This window comes from Amblyraja radiata, chromosome X (assembly GCF_010909765.2).
Source record: "Amblyraja radiata isolate CabotCenter1 chromosome X, sAmbRad1.1.pri, whole genome shotgun sequence".
Lineage (NCBI taxonomy): Eukaryota > Metazoa > Chordata > Chondrichthyes > Rajiformes > Rajidae > Amblyraja > Amblyraja radiata.
In genome coordinates, this window is record NC_045999.1 from 7,165,028 (window position 1) to 7,188,268 (window position 23,241).

The window sequence follows — 23,241 nt, forward strand, 5'->3', positions numbered from 1 at the left end:
CATTCCCACTCTGTCCCCATACTCCTCGACCTCCTTGTCCTCTCTGCTTTGAATGATTCCACATCCATAGCGTTCCTGGCTGGAAAATTCCAAAGATTCTCATCAGTCGAAGTGAAAGAATTCCTCATCATTTCTGTCAGATTCGAGTCACACCTTATTCTAACACAGTGAACTCTAGTTCTAGATACACCAGCTGGGAGAAACATTCTCTCTCCATCTCCCACTGTCTTTATGCTTCAGACCGTTCAGCCCCTCATTCTTTTACGGTCCAATAGCGGGTGTCAAGGGTTATGGGGAGAAGGCAGGAAAATGGGATCAGGAGGCAGAGATCAGCCATGATTGAATGGTGGAGTGGATGGGCCGAATGGCCTAATTCTACTCATATGGCTTGTCAACTTGTGAGTGTAGGTCAAATGTGCCCAACCACTTTTTGTATGAAAGTGTCTTCATCGCAGGACGCCAATCCCCCCTGCACTGCCTCTAAAGTACAACTTAGTTAAGTTTAGAGATAAAGGGTGGCTCACCAAATCCACACCGACCATCGATCACCCATATACTAGGTCGATCCGACACGCTAGGGGCAATTTACAGAAACCTATTAACCTACAAACCTGCATGGAATATGGGAGGAAACCGGAGCACCCGGAGAAAACCCATGCGGTCACAGCAAACTCCATACAGACAGAACCTATAATCAGGTTCAAACCCAGGTCTCTAGTGTTGTAAGGCAGCAACTTGACCACTGTTTCCTAATGCTGTCTACTTAGATGCAGTGAATGTTTCCTTAAGGGCCTGTCCCATGATGCGGGTTTACCCAAGAGCTCTCCCGAGTTAAAACTCGTGGTCAATAGACAATAGACAATAGGTGCAGGAGTAGGCCATTCGGCCCTTCGAGCCAGCACCGCCATTCAATGTGATCATGGCTGATCATCCCCAATCAGTACCCCGTTCCTGCCTTCTCCCCATATCCCCTGACTCCGTTATCTCCAGCTCTCTCTTGAAAGCATCCAGAGAACCTGCCTCCACCGCCCTCTGAGACAGAGAATTCCACAGACCCAACTCTCTGTGAGAAAAAGATTTTCCTCGTCTCCGTTCTAAATGGTTTACCCCTTATTCTTAAACGGTGGCCCCTTGGTTCTGGACTCCCCCAACATCGGGAACATGTTTTCTGCCTCTAGCGTGTCCAAACCCTTAAGAATCTTATATGTTTCAATGAGATTCCCTCTCATCCTTCTAAACTCCAGAGTGTACAAGCACAGCTGCTCCATTCTCTCAGCATATGACAGTCCCGCCATCCTGGGAATTAACCTGGTGGTACTTCATCACGAGTATTTTTTAACTCTTGGAAATTTTTCACACTGTTGAGAAGTTTCCGCGTTTCCCGAGTACCTGCCGTTAGCGTTACGAGCCGCTACGAGACGTCCCCGAGCTCCGACGTACCCGCTACGTACATTCTACGTACTTACCACGAGTTTGATTATTTTTTTTAACTCGGGAGAGCTCTTGGGTAAACTCGTATAGTGGGACAGGGCCGTTAACGCTGTCTTCTCCACTGATCCAGGTCTTTGCTGACATTTTTGACCCTGTGATTATGGAAAGGCACAATGGATACGACCCAAAGGCCATGAGACACCCAACGGACTTGGACGCAAGTAAAGTGAGTATAAATATGAATTACTGGAAGATATTATTGTTAACTTGGGGCTTCTAAGGTACAAAACTGGTTCAAGGAGCTTCAAGGGACACAATCAAACAAAATGTCACACTGTGCTAACTTGCAATGTCAGTATCAATAACATATAGATACTGAAGAAGGGTTTTGGCCCGAAACGTCGCCTATTTCCTTCGCTCCATAGATGCTGCTGCACCCGCTGAGTTTCCCCAGCAATTTTGTGTACCTTCAATAACATAAAGCTTGACCAAAGAGGTTGGTTTTACATTTGGGCAAGCAGGAAAGTGAAGGAATGCGTTTAGTTTGGAGATACAGTGCAGAAACAGTCCCTTCGGCCCGACCGAGCTAGCACCAACCAGCGATTCCCACACACTTTGACTATCCCACCCACAAGGGAACAATTGACAATTTTGTTTTACCTCAACCAATTAACCTACAAACCTGTACACCTTCGGAATGTGGGAGGAAACCTGAGCACCCAGAGAAAACCCACACGGTCGCGGGGAGAACATACAAATTCCGTACGGACAGCACTCGTAGTCAGGATCGAACCTTTCTCTGGCGCTGTAATGCCTCTGTCCCACTCTGGAGAGTCTGCGCCCCACCCAAGGTTTCCGTGTGGTTCCCGGAGGTTGCAGGTGGTTGCCGGAGGTTGCAGGTAGTGGAAGCAGGTAGGGAGACTGACAAAAACCTCCGGGAACCGCACGGAAACCTTGGGTGGGGCGCAAAGTCTCCAGAGGTTTCCGTTCAGGTTTCCTAAGTGGGACAGGGGCATAGAGCAGTAACTTTGCCTCTGCGGCACCTCTTTTTTACACAGGAAGTTGCAATTTAGGGAGGGGGAGGGGGAGGGGTTGTTGAGGGTGACCTCCCAGGAGTCCATAAGTTGGGGGGTGTAGATTTCGTGTTGCAGGATTGCTTACAATGGATACAACAATAATTGTCAATGACCTTTCGTCAGGAGATCGAACAGGGGAGGAGAGGCAAAGTGTCCATTTACAGTGAAGGGCCCATGGGATGGAGGTGGTGAGATTCAATGCGAGAGTCTGTCTATGAAAGGGATTTGTCCTTGAAATGTGGAATGAGATTGAGTGGGTGGAGAATGGAACTTGTTTTACATAGATAGCATCTGTCTATTACTGCTCTCTTCTCCATCTCCGTTTAAACTCCACAATTTCAGATAACCAGCCTTTCCAGTTTGTGTCTGGAATGAGCAGAACACACTGCTGGAGGAACTCAGTGGAAGAATAGACAGACGATGTTTCAGGTTGCGATTCTTCTTCAGATTCCTCCTTCTTCAAAGAACCATTTTCTTGAGTCTGAAGGGTTCCCGACCCATAAGGTCATCAGTCCATTTCCTCCACAGATGCTGAGTTCCTCCAGCACTTTGTGTTTTGATTGAGATTCCAGCATCTACAGTTCCTTGTGTTTACCTTTTATGGTTCCACTGCTTCCGACTTTGAAGGCTTGTTTAAGAAGGGACTGCAGATGCTGGAAAAATCGAAGGTAGACAAAAATGCTGGAGAAACTCAGCGGGTGAGGCAGCATATATGAGGGTTCCATGAGACCGTCTCCCACTCTCCTGATTCCTACCATGTCCTGACCCAGATTGCATATATTTCCTCAGTCTGAAGAAGGGTCCCGAACCGAAACATCACATGATCATTTCCCTTTTAGATGCTGCCTGACCCACACTTAGTTCCTCCAGCACTTTGTGTTTTGCTCAAGATTTGAGGCCAGTTCGTTGGCTATATTTAAGAGGGAGTTAGATGTGGCTAAAGGGATCAGGGGGTATGGAGAGAAGGCCGGGGACAGGATACTGAGTTGGATGATCAGCCATGATCATATTGAATGGCGGTGCAGGCTCGAAGGGCCGAATGGCCTACTCCTGCACCTATTTTCTATGTTTCTATGTTTCAACATCTGCAGTCTCTTGTGTCTTCACCTTGTGTCTGCGGTGACCAGCTCTGATGATTCCTAGCTTATCTATAAGATACAGCATGGAGATGGGGTCCTTTGGCCCACCAAGTCCATGCCGACCATCGATCACCTGTTCCCATAGCTCCACTTTCTCATCCACTCCCTACACACTAGGGGTAGTTTACCGAGGGCAATTAAACCACAAACCTATTTTGACTTGATCTATATCGGTGAGACCAAGCGGAGGCTGGGCGATCGTTTCGCCGAACACCTCCGCTCGGTCCGCTTTAACCAACCTGACCTCCCGGTGGCTCAGCACTTCAACTCCCCCTCCCATTCCCCATCCGACCTCTCTGTCCTGTGTCTCCTCCATGGCCATAGCGAGCAACACCGGAAATTGGAGGAGCAGCACCTCATATTCCGCTTGGGGTGTCTGCATCCTGCGGGCATGAACATTGAATTCTCCCAATTTTGTTAGTCCATGCTGTCTCCTCCCCTTCCTCAGCCCTCGGGCTCCTCCTCCTCCTCCTTTTTCCTTTCTTCTCCCTGCCCCATCCCCCATCAGTCTGAAGAAGGGTTTCGGACCGAAACGTTGCCTATTTCCTTCGCTCCATAGATGTTGCTGCACCCGCTGAGTTTCTCCAGCATTTTTGTGTACAACCCATTTTGACTTCTATTTTGACCTATGTTCTGTATTTCCTGTTTCCTAATTGCAGATCAGGAACGGGCAGTTTGATGACAAGTACGTCCTGTCTTCCCGGGTGAGGACAGGCCGCAGTATCCGTGGGCTGAGCATGCCCCCCGCCTGCACCCGTGCTGAGAGGAGGGAGGTGGAGAGGGTGACTGTGGATGCCCTGGCTGGGCTGAAGGGCGACCTGGCGGGAAGATACTACAGCCTGTCCAACATGACCGGCAAGGAGCAGCAGCAACTCATTGATGTAAGGCGTGGATCCAATGTCTCATCTTCAGCAAGGGAGAGGACACTATCCCGGGGCAGGGACAGCAGGAGCTACAGAGACAGTTCAGAGGGCTCAGGTTGTGATGGGGACAGATTTCTCTTGCAGTTGTGGGACTGAGTCACATTGCTTGGGCAATGGACAATAGACAATAGACGATAGGTGCAGGAGTAGGCCATTCGGCCCTTCGAGCCAACACTGCCATTCAATGTGATCCTGGCTGATCATCCCCAATCAGTACCCCGTTCCTGCCTTCTCTCCATATCCTCTGACTCATTTCATCCCCGGAGTCATTTCACTGTTAGGCAGAGGGAGGTCCACACTATGTCCGACCCTCGCCATCGCAGCCATGGTGTGTGTGGTGGGATAGTGTGGAAGCAGCCCCACTATATACCCGGTCCACACTGCTCCCTATCCTGGGTGCTTGCTGAGGCAGTGTAGAGGGAGATTTACTGCACATCTAGACAGTGCTCTCCCTAGTCTGGGAGAACACGAGTCTAGTGAGCTATCACTCTTCACCCAAAACATCACCCGTTCCTTCTCTCCAGAGATGCTGCCTGTCCCGCTGAGTTACTCCAGCACTTTGTGTCTACCTTCGGTGTAAACCAGCATCTGCAGTTCCTTCCCACACATGTGTTGCTACACAATGCTGGTTTTGTTACGGTGATATCTCGCTCCTGGTGTAATAACCGTAGACTTTTCCTCCCTTTAGGATCATTTCTTGTTCGACAAGCCGGTGTCCCCTTTGCTGACCTCTGCCGGGATGGCGAGAGATTGGCCTGATGCCCGTGGGATCTGGTAAGTCCATCCATCCACCTGTCCTGCCCACCTCTGCCAGTTATGGTCAACCAAGACCCTTGGAAAACCTGCTCCGATTGCCCTCTCTTCCTCCAGATGACCACCCTCTTGCTTCTTCTTGTCTCTGCCCATCTCCATCTCCACCTCCCAGCTTTCTTCTCCCCCACCCTTCCTTCCCTGGTCCTAACTCTCCCCCCTGGCCTGATGGCCATCTCCTGACTTGGACAAGGCTTGCTACCCTTGCAACCAGAAGCCAAGGTGCTCAACCACACAGGACTCCCTCTTGCCCTTGGTAAACCCAATGACATTTGTACCATTCGTACGATCAGGCACGGTCCGTATCGGGGGAATGGAAGGGGGATGTAGGGGAGGTGGGTGTTAATGGAGGGAGGGATAGGGTTCAGCAGAGGGCAGATTGAAGCCTGAAGCCTGTAAATCTAAATTCATCTCATTCACACGGAGGGTGATGGGTATAAGGAACGAGCTGTTAGAGGAGATAGTTGAGGCAGGCATTATAACAACATACAAGGCATTTGGATAGATACATGGATAAGGAAAGGTTTAGAGGGATATGGGCCAAATCCAGGCAGGTGGGACTAGCGTAGATGGGTCAGCATGGGCAAGTTGGGCCGAAGGGCCTGTTTCCGTGCTGTATGACTCTATTTGGACTTGATAATGAAACAACACACGGGATGGTGCAGATAATGGAGGGGTGGATATTTCTGGCTGTGGATACAGCTGAAGTGAGGCCTCTGTTTACTGTGAATGTTGCCTGGCTCCCTCTCACTCACAGGCACAACAACGACAAGACATTCCTAATCTGGGTCAACGAGGAGGACCACACTCGAGTCATCTCCATGGAGAAGGGGGGCAACATGAAGAGGGTGTTTGAGACGTTCTGCCGAGGTCTCAAAGAGGTGGGTGAGATTCTGTGTACCAACCAGAGCTCAGGAACTGGCCTGGTGCAGTGGTGGAGGCCATTGGGGCCCATCATGCTAATGTTAGTTCTCAGGTGGAGTCATCCATTCAGTCCCATTCCCAAGCACTGGTAACATTAACCCTTAAAGTATTGATACAATATGGACGTCGCTAGCATTTATAGCCCATCTTAAATTGCCCTTGAGCAAGTCGCCTCCTTGGACCACTGCCCACTACGGGATGAAAGTGTTCCTTAATAATGCCCCTGTCCCACTTAGGAAACCTGAACGGAGACTTTGCGCCCCACCCAAGGTTTCCGTGCGGTTCCCGGAGGTTGCAGGTGGTTGCCGGAGGTTGCAGGTAGTGGAAGCAGGTAGGGAGACTGAGAAAAACCTCCGGGAACCGCACGGAAACCTTGGGTGGGGCGCAGAGTCTCCAGAGGTTTCCGTTCAGGTTTCCTAAGTGGGACAGGGGCATTACAGTTGCGGGAATGGTGAAAGATTTAGACTTGATAATGAAGGAACAGTTAGATAATTCCAAGACGCAAGGAACTGCAGATGCCGGAATCTTGATCAAAATACAAAGTCCTGGAGGAACTCTGGAGGTCAGGGAAATGGACGTGATCTTTCAGGTTGGGATTGGTGACCCAATCTAGACCCAATTCTAGACTCGGGCCAAAGGGCCTGTTTCCATGCTGTATCTTACAATCAACCAGCCATGTTGAGGTTCAGTTGAGGTTCTGGCCAATATTGCCATCAATATCCTGGAGGTCAGGGAACTTGGGGATGGTGATGCCATTGAACGCCATCATGTCCCTAGTTGGAGATGGCATTGTCTGGCACTTGTGAAGGACAAATGTCAACCTTTACCTGCAGATGAAATGTGTCCTGGTCTTAGATCAACTCGACAAAGTTTTGATTGATTGAGAAACATAGAAACATAGAAAATAGGTGCAGGAGTAGGCCATTCGGCCCTTCGAGCCTGCACCGCCATTCAATATGATCATGGCTGATCATCCAACTCAGTATCCCGTACCTCCCTTCCCTCCATACCCCCTGATCCCTTTAGCCACAAGGGCCACATCTAACTCCCTCTTAAATATAGCCAATGAACTGGCCTCAACTACCTTCTGTGGCAGAGAATTTCACCACTCTCTGTGTGAAAAATGTTTTTCTCATCTCGATCCTAAAATATTTCCCCCTTATCCTTAAACTGTGACCCCTTGTCCTGGACTTCCCCCAACATCGGGAACAATCTTCCTGCATCTAGCCTGTCCAACCCCTTAAGAATTTTGTAAGTTTCTATAAGATCCCCCCTCAATCTTCTAAATTCTAGCGTGTACAAGCCGAGTCTATCCAGTCTTTCTTCATATGAAAGTCCTGACATCCCAGGAATCAGTCTGGTGAACCTTCTCCGTACTCCCTCTGTGCCAAGAATGTCTTTTGGTCTATGGCAAGAAGTAATGTAATAATAATAATAATAATAATATATCTTTATTGTCATTGCACAGAGGTATAACGAGAGGTACAATGATGTAATAACTTAATTAGTTAAAAATGTAGACACCCAGAGAAACAAGATTTAAAAAACAGTTAAAGCAGTATAAAGTGCAAATATGTCTGTGCCGGGTTGAAGTGCGACGTGACCATCCGAGGGAGACAGTTCATGGGGGGGGGGGGGCGGGGGGGGCACTCAGCAGGACCTGTTCAGAGCAGCTATAGCTCTGGGGATGAAGCTGTTCCTAAGTCTGGAGGTGCAGGCGTAGAAGGCCTAGTAACTGCCTCCACCCTGCCTCAGGTTCTCTGGATGCTTTCAAGAGAGAGCTAGATAGGGCTCTTAAAAATAGCGGAGTCAGGGGATATGGGGAGAAGGCAGGAACAGGGTACTGATTGGGGATGATCAGCCATGATCACATTATATGGCGGTGCTGGCTCGAAGGGCCGAATGGCCTACTCCTACACCTATTGTCTATTGTCTGCCGGATGGTAGAAGTTCGAACAGACTATTGCAAGGGTGTTTCAACTTTGAATCAGTCCCTTCAGCCCATCAGGTAACGATCACTTTCTTCTATGTTATCCCACTCTCATATCCAATCCCGACACACTAGAAACATTTACAGATGTCAATTGACATGTTCATAATTTATAGGAGCAGAATTAGGCCATTCGGCCCATCGCGTCTATTCCGCCATTCAATCATGGCTGATCTACCATCCCCTCTCAACCCCATTCTGCTTCCTTCACCCTGGGACCAATCAAGAACCTGTCAATCTCTGCTGTAAAAATACCCAATGACTTGGCCTCCACAAGCATCTGTGGCAATGCATTCCACAGATTCACCACCCTCTGGCCAAAGCCATTCCTCCTCACCTCCTTTCTAAAGGTGCATCATACAAGCCTGCTCGTCTTTGGGATGTGGGAGGAAACCGGAGCGCCCGGAGGAAACCCACATGGTCACAGGAAGAGTGTAGAAGGTCCAGTGAGGTCAGAAGATCGAGCCCAGGTCTCTGGTGCTGTGAGGTGGCAGCTGTGTCTCTGTGTCTCTCGCAGCCAAAGAATCGAGTTCCCAAAGGAATTTACTCCTTTGTTTAATAGTGGCGGTTGGATTCCACGTCTAGGAGCTCAACAACTCGTGGTGTAAAAATAACTCTTTCTCTCCCGCTGGTTCCTTTGTCAATCACAGCATTTGAAACCTGCGTTGCTCTGGTTACCAGTTCTCCTGCCCCGGCAACCACAGCATCTGCCTCACCTCGTGACTGTGGGCTTTATGCTTCGATCCTGTGTGTGGTCCCTTTTGTTCTATTATATTCACTTCGCCCAACCCCCCACCTCGACAACCTACCCGGGCATTACGGTGGCGTAGCGGTAGAGTTGCTGCCTCACAGCGCCAGAGACACGGGTTCGATCCTAACTGCGGCCGCTGTCTGTACGGAGTTTGTACGTTCTCCCCGTGGCCTGCGTGGGTTTTCTCCGAGTGCTCCGGTTTCCTCCCACACTCCAAAGACATAGAAACATAGAAAATAGGTGCAGAAGGAGGCCATTCAGCCCTTCGAGCCTGCACCGCCATTCAATATGATCATGGCTGATCATCCAACTCAGTATCCTGTACCTGCCTTCTCCCCATACCCCCTGATCCCTTTAGCCACAAGGGCCACATCTAACTCCCTCTTAAATATAGCCAATGAACTGTGGCCTCAACTACCTTCTGTGGCAGAGAATTCCACAGATTCACCACTCTCTGTGTAAAAAATTATTTTCTTTCTCGGTCCTAAAAGATTTCCCTCTTATCCTTAAACTGTGACCCCTTGTTCTGGACTTCCCCAACATCGGGAATAATCTTCCTGCATCTAGCCTGTCCAACCCCTTAAGAATTTTGTAAGTTTCTATAACCCCCCCCCTCAATCTTCTAAATTCTAGCGAGTACAAGCCGAGTCTATCCAGTCTTTCTTCATATGTCCCTGCCATCCCAAGACGTACAGGTTTATAGGTTAATTAGCTTGGTATAATTGTAAATTGGTGTGTGTGTGTGTGTGTGTGTGTGTGTGTGTGTGTGTGTGTGTGTGTGTATCGCTGGTCGGCGCGGACTCAGTGGGCCGAAGGGCCTGTTTCTGCGCTGTATCTCTAAGTTAAAACCTAATTAAACAAAAAAAAAACCAAGCCAAGCTCCCACATCCTCTTCTTTATAAGAGAATCTCCCCTTGGTCTAGCCCGTCTTGCCCTTGAATGCAATCCCCCCCCCCCTCCATCGAGCATCAGAATTGTTACTTTACCCATTTGATCTCAATAACCAAGCCAGCACCGTACTCCACAAAGTACTGGAGTAACACACCAGGTCAGGCACCATCTATGGAGAACATGGAGAGGTTCGGGGTCGGGTTCCTCCTTCAGGCATCAAATGGGAGCGTCACGGTGGCACAGTGGGCAGAGCCGCAGCCTCAGAGTGCCAGAGACCCGGGTTCGATCCTGACCTCGGGTGCTGTCTGTGTGGAGTTTAAATGTTCTCATTGTGACTGCGTGGGTTTCCTCCGGGTGCTCCGGTTTCCTCCCACATCCCAAAGACGAGCGGGTTTGTGGGTTAACTGGCCTTCAGTGAACAGCCCCTGGTGTGTAGGGTGTGGATGAGAAATGATGAGCGGATGATCGATGGTCAGCGTGGCCTCAGTGGGCTGAAGCCTCGGCTGGACAGGGTGGGGGAGAGGGGGTGAGGCAGGGATGAGGGATTGGGGTGGTGGGGGGGGAACTTCCACTCCTGTGCACATGGGACCCTCCTCTGTAGTCCCTCTGCCCCACGAATGTGACTGGGAGGGAACCGCAGCCAGTGTGGGACTCCCTCAGCTGAGCGGGACTCTGCTCGGAGTAGACCCTGCCCCTCACACCAGCAGTTCCCCGAGTAGCCCGCACTCAGTCTGGGCTCCTCGTTACACTGTCCTTCCTTTCACCCCATATCTGAAGCTCTGCAGAGCAGCACAGGAGACTCTGAGCTGTTACTGGAGTACTGGAGTACCTGGAGTACTGGAGTACCTGGAGTACTGGAGTACCTCCAACACCACAATTAATAAATGATGATGAGCGAGAGGAAACCAATGAGTCTTTATGTGACTTATCAATCCAATAATATCATGGGAACTCATTGGTAAGTACCAGTGTCTATTAGTGTAGGAAGGAACTGCAGATGCTGGTTGAAACCAAGATAGACGCAAAATGCTGGAGTAACTCAGCAGGACAGGCGGCATCTCTGGAGAGAAGGAATAGGTGGCGTTTTGTGTTGAGTCCCTGCTTCAGAGTCTGAGTTACTCCAGCTTTTTGTGTCTCTCTGAAGGGAATCTCTTGTCCAGCTCTGACTCGGACGTATATTGATCTATTCGGAAGTGCAATTCTGTCACCCATTCCTTCTATCCACAGGTGAACATTGGTTGGGTGTCTGTGGATAATCTATACTGAGAATATAGGTGGAGGCAAGGCTAAATGGAGGCAAAGTGGATTACAACATTATTAAGCCTTTTCCTGTGGTCTTGAGCGATTGGGGACCAGATCAGAATGGGATAATGGCAGAGGATAGCATCAAGTGGAGAGAGAATGGTGATGTCATATTAGAAGGCCATTCGGCCCATCATGTCTGTACCAGCGCTACAGAAGAATAATTTGACTCCCCATCCCATGGCCCTTCCATTCAGCTGACTTCCAGCACCACTGTTGAATCCGTCTCCACTACCCCCCCAACACCACATTCCAACCCACACACTCACTGCAATTCAAACAAAGACACTCTTCATCTCGGTTTATGCTTGCAATGCTTTGCCAACCACCCTCAGTCTCTGACCCCTGGTTCTGGATTCCCTCAGACAATGGGAACCGTTTCTATCGACTGCGCACCATTGAGAATATTAAACCCCTCCCACTGATCTCCCTGCAACCGCCTTTGTTCAGTGAACGACAATCCCGACTTTGTCAGACTTTCGTTGAGAATTAAAGCCTCTCGGCCCTGCAGTCATCTCGTGAAATCCCACCTGCCAAACCCTTCCGTGTCCTCCTGAAATCCTCGTTCCCTGTGTTTTTGAACATTCCAAATTCCCGGGGCGGCAGGGAGACGCCAAGCATCACGGCCCGACCACGACGCGACAACCTCTTTTCAGGCTGTCGCCGAAAATGTCGCCCAAGTGGGGCAGGCCCTTAAGGTGGACCATGACTCACTTGCTCATTCAGGTTCTGCCACTGTTTTAGTAGCCGGGTTCCTGCCAGGTTTTTATCACTTTCGAAAGCTGCCCTGTCCCTTTCAATGCCACAACCATGAACAGGCCCAGATCTCTGTGTGTGCTTCCCATTTAAAATTGTGCCCTCATGTTTATTCTCTCATTCCATCTCCTAAAATGCAACGTACAACATTAGAACATGGAACAGTCCAGCACAGGATCAGGTTCTCCTTAGCTCCTGCCTAATAATGTTGTCATCAGCCTTGCCCCAATTTAGAAGTATATCGTCTGCGTATAATGAAATTTTATTATTTGAGTCCTTAGTATTATATCCCCGAACATTCGGATGAATTCTTATACTTTCAGCCAAGGGCTCTATCATAAGGGGAAAAAGGCCTTGCCCCAATTTAATGCCTGCTCCCTCTCAGTACAGGGTGGCCGCAGATACCCATCCTATGGACACCTGTACTTACAAATGAGTTCCCATAATATTACTGCATTGAATTATGTACACAGCATATGGACATATATGTTCATTCCTATGAACAGCAATTAGTTTCCTCTCTCACCACTTTTAGTAATTGGTCTATCTTATCAGTTTAGTTTAGGTTAGACATACAGCCCCTCGGTCCACCGAGTCCGCGCCGACCAGTGACCCCCGCACACTAATGCCCCTGTCCCACTTAGGAAAACTCTGGAGACTTTGTGCCCCACCCAAGGTTTCTGTGCGGTTCCCAGAGGTTTTTGTCAGTCTCCCTACCTGTTTCCACTACCTGCAACCACCTGCAACCTCCGGCAACCACCTGCAACCTCCGGGAACCGCACGGAAAGGGGGAAGCAGACTCGATGGGCTGAATGGCCTAATTCTGTTCCTATATCTCAAAGTCTTAAAACCATCATATTAGTTGGATACAATTTGCCTTCAAGATATATATGCTGCCATTCACTAACCTTGTAGGAAGGAACAGCAGATTCTGATTCGGGCTCTTAAAGATAGTGGAGTCAGTGGATACGGGGAGAAGGCAGGAATGGAGTACTGATTGGGTATGATCATCCATGATCACATTGAATGGCGGTGCTGGCTCGAAGGACCGAATGGCCTACTCCTGCACCCATTATCTATTGTCTATTTGCACTGAAGATAGACACAAATTGCTGGAATAGCTCAGCGGAACAGGCAGCATCTCTGGAGAGAAGGAATGGGTGGCGTTTCAGGTCGAGACCCTTCTTCAGACTCCTCTTCAGTTTGAAGAAGGGACTCGACCCAAAACGTAACCCATTCCTTCTCTCAAGAGATGCTGCCTGTCCCGCTGAGTTACTCCAGCATTTTGTGTCTGTCATTCTCTAATCTTCCCTTACTGAAGAATCCAGCATCTGCAGTTCCTTTGGGGCCCAATGGCCTGTTCTGTGCTGTAAATTGTATGTAACTTTACATTTTTCACCAATGTCGTAAATGTCTGATGTTTGGATGGAAGTCGAGTGCTCATGTGGACCATGTTCCCCCAGGTGGAGAGACTGATCTCGGAGAAAGGCTGGGAGTTTATGTGGAACGAGCGGCTGGGCTACATCCTGTCCTGCCCGTCCAACCTGGGCACTGGACTGCGAGCCGGGGTGCACATGAAACTACCCATGCTCAGCAAGGTACTGTAACCCCGAGAGGCACCGAGTCTCAACGCACTACGCACAGAGGCCACCTCCGCACCCTAGACTGATACAAAGTGGTGGAGTAACTCAGTGGGTCAGGCAGCGTCTCTGGAGATAAGACACAAAGCACTGGAGTAACTCGGCGGGTCAGGCAGCATCTCTAGAGAAAAATAAAATGTGATGTTTTGGGTCGAGACCTTTCTTCAGACTGACAGTCAGCGGAGAGGGAAACTAGAAGTATGAAAAGGTTCAGAACAAATTAGAGCCGGCACCGATGACCAAGGAAAGGTGGAGCCCACAATGGTCCATTGTTGGCTGTGGAAGAGGTGATAACAGAGGGATATCTGGATGCGAACAGTGGAACTAGCAGGATGACTAGGGTGGGGGAGGGACGGAGAGAGAGGGAATGCAAGGGTTACTTGAAATTGGAGAAATCAATATTCATACTGCTGGGTTGCAAGCTGGCCTGTCTGGTGTTGAAACAGCTGACCCTAACAGCACTGACTCACATTCGCCCCTGTCCTGGGAGTGAATGACGGCACACTCGAGAGGAAGATTTACTTTCTGTGTCTCGCCCTAACTTATCAAATTGTGCTTCTGATTCTGACAGATGTCAAATGTTCACAGCCAAGAGATACACGTCTGCAACTTGTATTATCCAGAGCCTGGGAGCATGTAATGGGTCAATGTGGAGGGAGCTGTACCTTGAGTCTGTCTAGCCCGTGCTGTCAATGCCTTGGCAGCGTTCAGTGGGACAGAGTTAAGGGAGCTTCAGTCTGTATCTCCCAGTTCAGACCCAACCCGGACTGTAGGTTAACATAGAAACATAGAAAATAGGTGCAGGAGTAGGCCATTCGGCCCTTCGAGCCTGCACCGCCATTCAATATGATCATGGCTGATCATCCAACTCAGTATCCCGTACCTGCCTTCTCTCCATACCCTCTGATCCCCTTAGCCACCAGGGCCACATCTAACTCCCTCTTAAATATAGCCAATGAACTGGCCTCGACTACCCTCTGTGGCAGGGAGTTCCAGAGATTCACCACTCTCTGTGTGAAAAAAGTTCTTCTCATCTCGGTTTTAAAGGATTTCCCCCTTATCCTTAAGCTGTGACCCCTTGTCCTGGACTTCCCCAACATCGGGAGCAATCTTCCTGCATCTAGCCTGTCCAACCCCTTAAGAATTTTGTAAGTTTCTATAAGATCCCCCCTCAATCTCCGACACTTGCACATTAAGTCTGTATGTGACGTATCCATGCCTGGGTCTGTTTGGTGGGACAGTGTAGCTTCACTCTGTGTCTAATATGTGCATTCAATGCCTTGACAGTGTTTTATGGGATGGTGCAGAGGGAGCATCATCCTCTATCTACTCTCCGCATCCACTCTATCCAAGCCTTTCACTATTCTGTATGTTTCAATGAGGTCTCCCCCCCCCCCCTCATTCTTCTAAACTCCAGTGAGTACAGTCCCAATACTGCCTGGAGCACGTAGACACTGGGTCAACTAAATGGGTCCCCTGTTTCAGGATCCTCGCTTCGCCAAGATCCTGGAGAACCTGCGGCTGCAGAAACGCGGCACGGGGGGAGTGGACACGGCCGCTGTGGGCGGCGTGTTCGACATCTCCAACCTGGACCGGCTGGGCAAGTCCGAGGTAGGTCCACGGAACTTTCATGGTGGGACGGGGTGGGATGGGGCTTTGGGTCGTGGTGGGGAGGGAGGGGGTTGTGTGGGGCATTGGGTATGGGGTGGGGTGGGTTGGGGGAGGAAGGGGGTGGGGTGGGGGAGGTATGGGATGGGGTGGGCTGGGGGAGGAAGGGGGTGGGGTGGGGGAGGTAGGGGTGGGGTGGGTTGGTGTACGAACAGGGTGGGGAGGGAGGGGGTTGTGTGGAGCATTGGGTAGGGGTGGGATTGTTTGGGGGAGGAAGGGGGTGGGGTGGGGTAGGGAGGGGTGGGAGAGAGGGGGTAGGGTGAGGCATTAGGTGGGGGTGGGGTGGGGTGGGTTGGGGGAGGAAGGGGGTGGGGAGGGCGGGGGTGGGGTGAGGCATTGGGTAGTGGTGGGGAGGGAGGGGGTTGTGTGGGGCATTGGGTAGGGGTGGGATGGTTTGGGGGAGATAGGGGGTGTGGTGGGGTGGGGGAGGGAGGGGATGGGCTGGGGTAGGAAGTGGGTGGGGTGGGGGTGTGTGGTAAGGGTGGGGGATGGTGGAGGTGACGGTGATGGGGGGGGGGGGGTCAGTCTCCCACTGACCGCTGTGTTCTCTGGGGGTGCCGCGGGTTCTAACGGCAGGAGGTTTGCTGCCCCTGCAGGTGGAGCTGGTCCAGGTGGTGGTGGATGGGGTGAACTACCTGACTGAGTGTGAGAAGAGACTGCAGAGGGGACAGGACATCAAGGTCCCTTCACCCCTGGCCTCTGGCAGACGCTGAGCTCCCTCTCCCGACTCTGTCCGTGTGCTTAACGTGTCGTTAACGTGTTACCGTGGCTTCCAGCTCTCTGTGAATGTTTCCCAGCAGCAGATCCAATAAAGTCCCCGTGTTCCACCCACCGTAACATGGCTGTTTGTGGTCAGTTTATTCTTCACCTGACCGGCTCATCCGGTGACCACAACCGTGGACCAGTGACCATGGGGGGGGGGGGGGTGGGATCAGACCCCTGTTCCATCACTAACTGGGTCACCAGACCAACCCCTGACCCACCTCTGATGTGGGTGCAACCAAGACTGGGGGGTGGAAAGAGCACAGAGAAGATTTACGAGGATGTTGCCAGGACAAGAGGGTGTGAGCTATAGGGAGAGGTTGAGCAGGCTGGGTCTCTATTCCTTGGAGCGCAGGAGGATGAGGGGTCATCTTATGAGGGTATTAAATCATGAGAGGAATAGATCAGGTAGACACACAGAGTCTCTTGCACAGAGTAGGGGAATCGAGAATCAGGTGGACAGAGGTTAAGGTGAGGGGTGGGGGAAGATTTAATAGGAACTTAACTTAGTGAGGGGTAACTTTATCCACTAAGAGGGTGGTGGGCGTATGGAGCGAGCTGCTGGAGGAGGTAGTTGAGGCAGGGACTATCACAATACATATTTAGACAGGTATGTGGATAGGACGGGTTTAGAGGGATATGGGCCAAACACAGGTAGGAGAGACATGGGTAGATGGGACATGTAGGTCAGTGTGGGCAAGTTGAGCTGAAGGGCCTATTTCCATGCTGTGCTACTCAATGACTCTGATTCCCAATGAATCAAATTAACCCAATGAAGCCATTCATAATATAACCATATATAACCATATAACAATTACAGCACAGAAACAGGCCATCTCGGCCCTTCTAGTCCGTGCCGAACACTTATTCTCCCCTAGTCCCATCTACCTGTACTCAGACCATAACCCTCCATTCCTTTCCCGTCCATATACCTATCCAATTTATTTTTAAATGATAAAATCGAACCTGCCTCCACCACTTCCACTGGAAGCTCATTCCACACAGCTACCACTCTCTGAGTAAAGAAGTTCCCCCTCATGTTACCCCTAAACCTTTGTCCCTTAATTCTCAAATAATGTCCTCTTGTTTGAATCTTCCCTACTCTCAATGGAAAAAGCTTAACTCTCTAATGAACATAATTTGACCCAAGGTTTGGCTGAGAACTTGAGATCTATAAATGTTTATTGCCTTTCCCAGGAATGCTGAAGGCTGAGTTCCCTGTTTCAGCTCTGGGACTCCACCAGTTATCTTCAAGGATTTTAATCTCGTCTGAATAACTAAGGTGTTTATCACCACATCACTAACTCTGAACAATTTCAGTTGATCTTTCCCAGACTCGGAGAGTGTTTCTCACTCAGGGTTTGGCAACAGCTCTGCTCAAGACTGCAAGAAATGTCAGAGTTGTGTCTCTGGCCCAGTCCAGCACGCAGACTGGCCTCCACCCCACCTGCTGCCCGGTGGAAAAGCAGCCAGCAAAATCACGGACTATTCTCACACCGGTCATTCCCTCTTCTCCCGTCGGGCAGATGGTACAAAAACTTGAAAGCAAGTGCTGCCAGATCATAAACGGCCTCTTCCTTGCTGTTATCATGCTTCTGAACGGTCCTCCCATAAGCTAGGTGGCAGTCCTGATCTCATTTAGAAGGATGAGACATATAAGATTGTTAAGGGCTTGGACACGCTAGAGGTAGGAAACATGTTCCCAATGTTGGGGGAGTCCAGAACCAGGGGCCACAGTTTAAGAATAAGGGGTAAGCCATTTAGAGCGGAGACGAGGAAACACTTTTTCTCACAGAGAGTTGTGAGTCTGTGGAATTCTCTGCCTCAGAGGGCGGTGGAGGCCGGTTCTCTGGATACTTTCAAGAGAGAGCTGGATAGGGCTCTTAAAGATAGCGTAGTCAGGGGATATGGGGAGAAGGCAGGAACGGGGCACTGATTGGGGATGATCCGCCATGATCACATTGAATGGCGGTGTTGGCTCGAAGGGCCGAATGGCCTACTCCTGCACCTATTGTCTATTGTCAATTGTCTATAACATTGAACACAGAGCAGTATAACACAAGAACTGCCCCCCCCCCCCCCCCCCCCCACCACCTGCAGTGCATACCAGGCACTCACCACCCTCTGAGTCAAAGTACTTACCCCACACATTCCTCTGAACCTTGCCCCTCTTGCCTTAAGGCTATTCTCTCTAGTATTTGATATTTCCTTCCAGAGGATAAGGTTGTGACTGTCTACCCTATCAAAGCCTCTCATTATTGCATATTCTTTACAGGTCTCCTCGTTACCTCCCAACCAACCTCACTGCTACCCTTGCACTTTTTCTATACCTGTAACTATAACACTACAACATGTATGCTGCACTCTGGTATGTTTCTCTTTGCACAACCTGTTGCACATGTGTGTGGTTTGATTGTACTCATGTATGACAGGACCTGATAGGGAAGCACGCAAAGACCAGGTATTCACTGTATTTTGGTACAAGTGACAATGACAAAACAACATCAATACTTTTTCCCGTTAGATGTTCCCAGCGATAGGCCCACTCCTCAGCATTGTCCATTGGAGCCATGTTCATTGGGCCCCAGTCACTGCCCATGCCCATCGTCCCAGCTCCAGTGCCCATTGACCCAGTCACAATGCCCAATTGGCCCAGTTTACAATGCCCATCGCCTCAGTCCCAATGCTCCAATGCTCATCGATTCAGTCCCAATGCCCACTGCCCCAGTCACAATGTCATTGCCCAGTTCCAATGCCCATTAGCCCAGTTACAATGCCCATTAGCCCAGCTCCCTTGTCCATCAGCACAGTCCCAATGCCCACTGCCCCAGTCACAATATCATTGCCCAGTTTACAATATTCATTAGCCCAGTTCCAATGCCCATCAGCACAGTTCCATAGCCCATTGCCCCGGTGTCATTGCCCAGGGCTGGGGGAGACGTAGGCAAGTTGGTGCCCATCCCTGGGGTAGGAGGTGGGTCACAATATTGCCCGGTCACTGGCACTGTCCGGTTCACTGACCATTCCCCAGGTGGTCATCAGTGGTCAGTGTGTGACCCCCGTGGTTACTGACCTTCTCCTGAAGGGGCTGATTGTGAATGGTGCTGGATTATTGACCACCGACCCTATATGGACAGGATTATCAATAATAATTATTAGGTACAGTCTGTTGGTTGGGTCACTATCGCTGCAGGGGTCACTGCATGTCGCCGGGGTCACCAGCCAACGCCAGAGTTACCTAACAGGGGTCGCCTCCATTGCCAGGGTCATCTGTCACCAAGGTCATTGGCTGTTGCCATGGTCACCGACTGTTGGCAGGGTCACCGACCCGTTGGTTGGGTCACCGACCGTTACCAAGGTTACTATCACAAGGGTCGCCGACAGTTGCCATGCTCATCCGTCACCTAGGTCATTTTCTGTTGCCACGGTCACCGACTGTTGCCAGGGTTACCGACTGTTGCCAGGGTCACCGACTGTTGCCCAAAGTCACCATCACAGGGGTTGCGAGCGGTTGCCAGGGTCGTCGATCGTTGCTAGGGTTAAAGGCCAGTCTGAAGGCAGGGCCATTCGAGCCCCGGGTGGTAGGCCCCGTTGCCGAGCTCCTTCGCCAGCCCCGTTGCCGGGCAGCGTGGTTAGGCCCCGTTGCCGTGGGAACTTGCCAGGCCCCCGTTGCCAGGCTCCTCAGTGGGCAGCGAGCGGGAGCCTGCGGGGCGGGGGGTCCCGGGGGGACGGAGACGGTGTGGACCGCTGGAGCTCTGCAACCACACAGGAAAAATGGAGAAATACTCTGCGTTAGTGCTGCTCCCCAACAAGGCATCACATCTGGCCACAGCTGCTGAGTGACCCCCCCTGGAGTGAAGCAACAGGTCAGAGAAGCTCGACTCAGGCATTTAAGAGACTTTCAGATATGCGCATGGATATGCAGGGAATGAAAGGATATGGATCAAATGCAGGCGTGGATCCCTGAGCATTGGAACGGTGGAGATTTGTTTAACTTGGCATCATGTTCGTCACAGACATTGTGGGCTGAAGGATTTGTTCCTGTGTAGAATATAGACACTAAATGGTGGAGCAACTCAGCAGGACAGGCAGCATCTCTGGAGAGAAGGAATGGGTGATGTTTTGGGCCTAGACCCTTCTTCAGACCCAAAACGTCACCCATTCCTTCTCTCCAGAGATGCTGCCTGCCCCGTTGAGTTACTCCAGCATTTTGTGTCTTTCTTTGGTTTAACCCAGCATCTGCAGTTCCTTCATGGAAGAACTCTGGAAGAACAAGGAACTACAGATGCTGGTTTATATCAAAGAAAGACACAAAGTGCTGGAGTAACTCAACAGGTCAGGCAGCATCTCTGGAGGACATGGATAGGTGACGTTTTCAGATCGAGACCTTTCTTCAGTCTAAAGTATCCGGACCTGAAACGTCACCTATCCTTGGTCTCCAGAGATGCTGACTGGCCCGCTGAGTTACTCCAGCATGTTTTGGCTTCCTTTTCTCAACTGTTCTATGTTCTATTAAAAAATGTTTTAGGCAAATTGATCGAGGTGGGATTTAGCCCAGGGTACCAGGAATGCCTTATCTTGCTCTTTAAGTCATCGTGGGTTGAAGGGTGTTTTCCTGTGCTGTTCTGCCCTATGTTCAGCGTGGACACTGTGGGCCGAAGGGCCTCCTCCTGTGCTGCACAGCTCCATGTTCTGTGTTCATCTGCAGTCCCCTGCTGTGGGCTGGATTGGATTATCTGTCCAAGACCACGCATGTCCCGTACCCCCCAACAAACACGGTGGTGGCGCAGCGGTAGAGTTGCTGCCTTACAGCGCCACAGACCCAGCTTCGATCCTGACTACGGGTGCTGCCTGTACGGAGTTTGTACGTTCTCCCCGTGACCTGCGTGGGTTTTATCCTCGATCTTCGGTTTCCTCCCACACTCCAAAGACGTACAGGTTTGTAGGTTAATTGGCTTGGTGTAAATGTAAATTGTCCCTAGTGTATAGGATAGCGTTAATGTGCGGGAATCGCTGGTCAGTGTGGACACGTGGGCCGAAGGGCCTGTTTTCGCTCTGTATCTCTAAACTAAACTAAACAGTGGGCAGGGTGACTGGACCTGGGGCGGCACAGTGGTAGAGTTACTGCTCTACAGCGCCTGAGACCCGGGTTCGATTCTGACTAGGAGGTGCTGTCTGTATGGAGTTTGTACGTTCTCCCTGTGACCACGTGGATTTTTCCCAGGTGCTCCGGTTTCCTCCCACACTACAAAGAAGTACAGTTTTGTAGATTAATTTACTTTGGTAAACTGTAAATTGTCTCTAGTGTGTATAGGATAGTGTTAGTGCGCAGGGGTCAGTGATCGGTGGTTGGCGGTCGGCGTGGAATCGGTGGGCGTGTTTCCGCGCAGTACCTCCAACGTACCTTGGGTGATGGAGAAGGCAGTTGGGCTCCCTGCCATGTCGGATCTGCTCAGGTCCCGGGTCGGCCCCCGGCACGCCCGCCTCGGTACCCCCTCCGAGACTGGCTGGGCCGAGAGACCGAACCACAGGCACAGGAGCTCCCTGGCCCGGCGCCTGATCTGGCGGTTCAGCAAGGCGTAGAGAAGCGGGTCCAGCACGCAGTTGGTGAAGGTTAACCAGGTGGCGAGGAACTCCAGCATCCTGCCCGTGCCGTCCTGGGAGAGCGCGCGGCGGCGGAGGTTGGAGACGAAGTACGGCAGCCAGGTGACCAGGAAGGTGGCCACCACCCCAAGGATGGTCTTGGCCGTCTTGGCTTCCATCGCCACGTCCAACGCCCCCGTCCCACTCAGGTTAAAGATGGAACTGGAGGACATGAGGCCTGCCCACATTCGAGGGAGGCTGGAGCGTCTGAATGCCTTGGGCTCCTGGAGTACTAGGGTGCCATTGTGGTCAGAGGATAAGCTGTGGGGAGAACGTCGGGCCTTGGCCAAGAGGCGTTGCCTCGTCACTCTGTATATTAAGTAATAGGAGGTGGTCACCACCACCACAGATGTCAGGTAGACCCAGATAAAGATGTAGAGGCCGTAAGCCAGGCTCGAACCTCCGTCAGGCCAACTGTAGTCACACAAACACTTGGAAGGGGAAAACCTGTAGAGGCCAACGCCAAAGAGTGGGGGCAGTCCGCACAGGAGACCGGTCCACCACAGGAAGGCCATCGTCCTCTTTGCTCTGGCCCTGGTCACGGTGAGTATGAAGGGCCGGGCGATCAGGTAGTACCTGTCCACAGCGATGCCCGCCACGCACAAGATGGACACCAGCCTGAGGGAGAAGGTCAGGAAGCCCGTCACCTGGCAGGCGGTCGGGCCCAGCGGCCAGGCCCCGGCCACGGTCGCCGCGACAACGAAGGGGAGGCCCAGCAGGAGGAGGAGCAGGTCGGCCGCGGCCAGCGACGCCACGAACATGTTGGCGACACTCCTCAGGGAGCGCGACCGGGAGATCAGCGTCAGCACCAGAGCGTTGAGCGGGAGCCCGAGGGCGAGGACGAGCAGGTAGAGGAACGCCCTGGCGACCGTCTCCACCGGCGACTGCTCTGGCCCAGTGCCGTTGGGTCCTAGACCCCCTGAGGCCCAGGTGGGAAGACCCTCCATGTCACCGGAGCGATGGAAGCCAACCTTTCCCTCAGCTCCCGAATGCCCATTGGGTCCGGGCTTCAAGGTCCCAGTCACTCAGAGGGCGGTGGGTGCATGTGTTCAGCCAGGTGCTATAACATGGACATGGGTGGGAAAGGTTTAGAGAGATATGGGCCAAACATGAGCAAATGGGACTAGCATCGTGCTAGTGGGGCAACACAGTGGCGCAGTGGTAGAGTTGCTGCCTTACAAAGCCAGGGACCCGATTTCAATCCAAACTGCTGGTGCTGTCTGTACGGAGTTTGTACGTTCTCCCCATGACCGACGCGAGGTTTTCTCCGGGTGCTCCGGTTTCCTCCCACACTACAAAGAGGTACAGGATTGTAGGCTAATTGGTAAAATTGGTAAAATTGGTAAAATTGTCCCTAGTGTATGTAGGATAGTATTAGCGTGTGTGGATCGATGGTCCCCCTGGACTCGGTGGGCCGAAGGGCCTGTTTCCGTGCTATCTCCAAACTAAACATAGATGGGCATCTTGGTTGGCATGGACCAATTATGCTGAAGATTCTGTTTCCACACTGGATAACTTTATAACAGTCCTCCGTT

General features: G+C 51.2%; 2 protein-coding genes and 1 long non-coding RNA gene across 5 annotated transcripts in view; 1 reads left to right on the forward strand and 2 right to left on the reverse strand.

Moving 5' to 3' along the window:
• The window catches only part of LOC116968319 (creatine kinase U-type, mitochondrial-like), a 31,769-nt gene extending 15,631 nt beyond the window's left edge, over positions 1–16,138 (forward strand). For all 3 annotated transcript variants that reach the window (XM_033015060.1, XM_033015061.1, XM_033015059.1), the window contains exons 4-10: positions 1,562–1,657; positions 4,306–4,527; positions 5,258–5,343; positions 6,137–6,260; positions 13,457–13,591; positions 15,119–15,244; positions 15,898–16,138. In XM_033015060.1, coding sequence (XP_032870951.1) covers positions 1,562–1,657; positions 4,306–4,527; positions 5,258–5,343; positions 6,137–6,260; positions 13,457–13,591; positions 15,119–15,244; positions 15,898–16,014 — 906 coding nt within the window. In that variant the 3' untranslated portion in view covers positions 16,015–16,138. The remainder of the gene's footprint in view (positions 1–1,561; positions 1,658–4,305; positions 4,528–5,257; positions 5,344–6,136; positions 6,261–13,456; positions 13,592–15,118; positions 15,245–15,897) is intronic.
• On the reverse strand, positions 462–11,805 carry LOC116968322. The gene is made up of 3 exons (XR_004410453.1): positions 11,768–11,805; positions 10,588–10,590; positions 462–474 (listed from the first exon to the last, which is right to left on the reverse strand). It is a non-coding gene; the product is annotated as an uncharacterized LOC116968322 (long non-coding RNA).
• Positions 16,139–18,153: 2,015 nt separating the features above from the next.
• LOC116968320 (octopamine receptor Oamb-like) lies at positions 18,154–22,987 on the reverse strand. Its single transcript, XM_033015062.1, has 2 exons — positions 21,468–22,987; positions 18,154–19,818 (listed from the first exon to the last, which is right to left on the reverse strand). Exons 1-2 carry the CDS (start codon positions 22,651–22,653, stop codon positions 19,745–19,747), a joined length of 1,260 nt encoding a protein of 419 aa, XP_032870953.1. The 5' UTR covers positions 22,654–22,987; the 3' UTR covers positions 18,154–19,744.
• Positions 22,988–23,241: the final 254 nt, after the last annotated feature.

Coding starts and splice junctions, on each gene's coding strand:
- LOC116968320 (XM_033015062.1), bottom strand. CDS start 22,653: ATGGAGGGTCTTCCCACCTGGGCCTCAGGGGGTCTAGGACCCAACGGC. Junction 19,819..21,467: donor TGCCTTCTCCATCACCCAAG/GTACGTTGGAGG, acceptor GTGTGGTTGCAG/AGCTCCAGCGGTCCACACCG.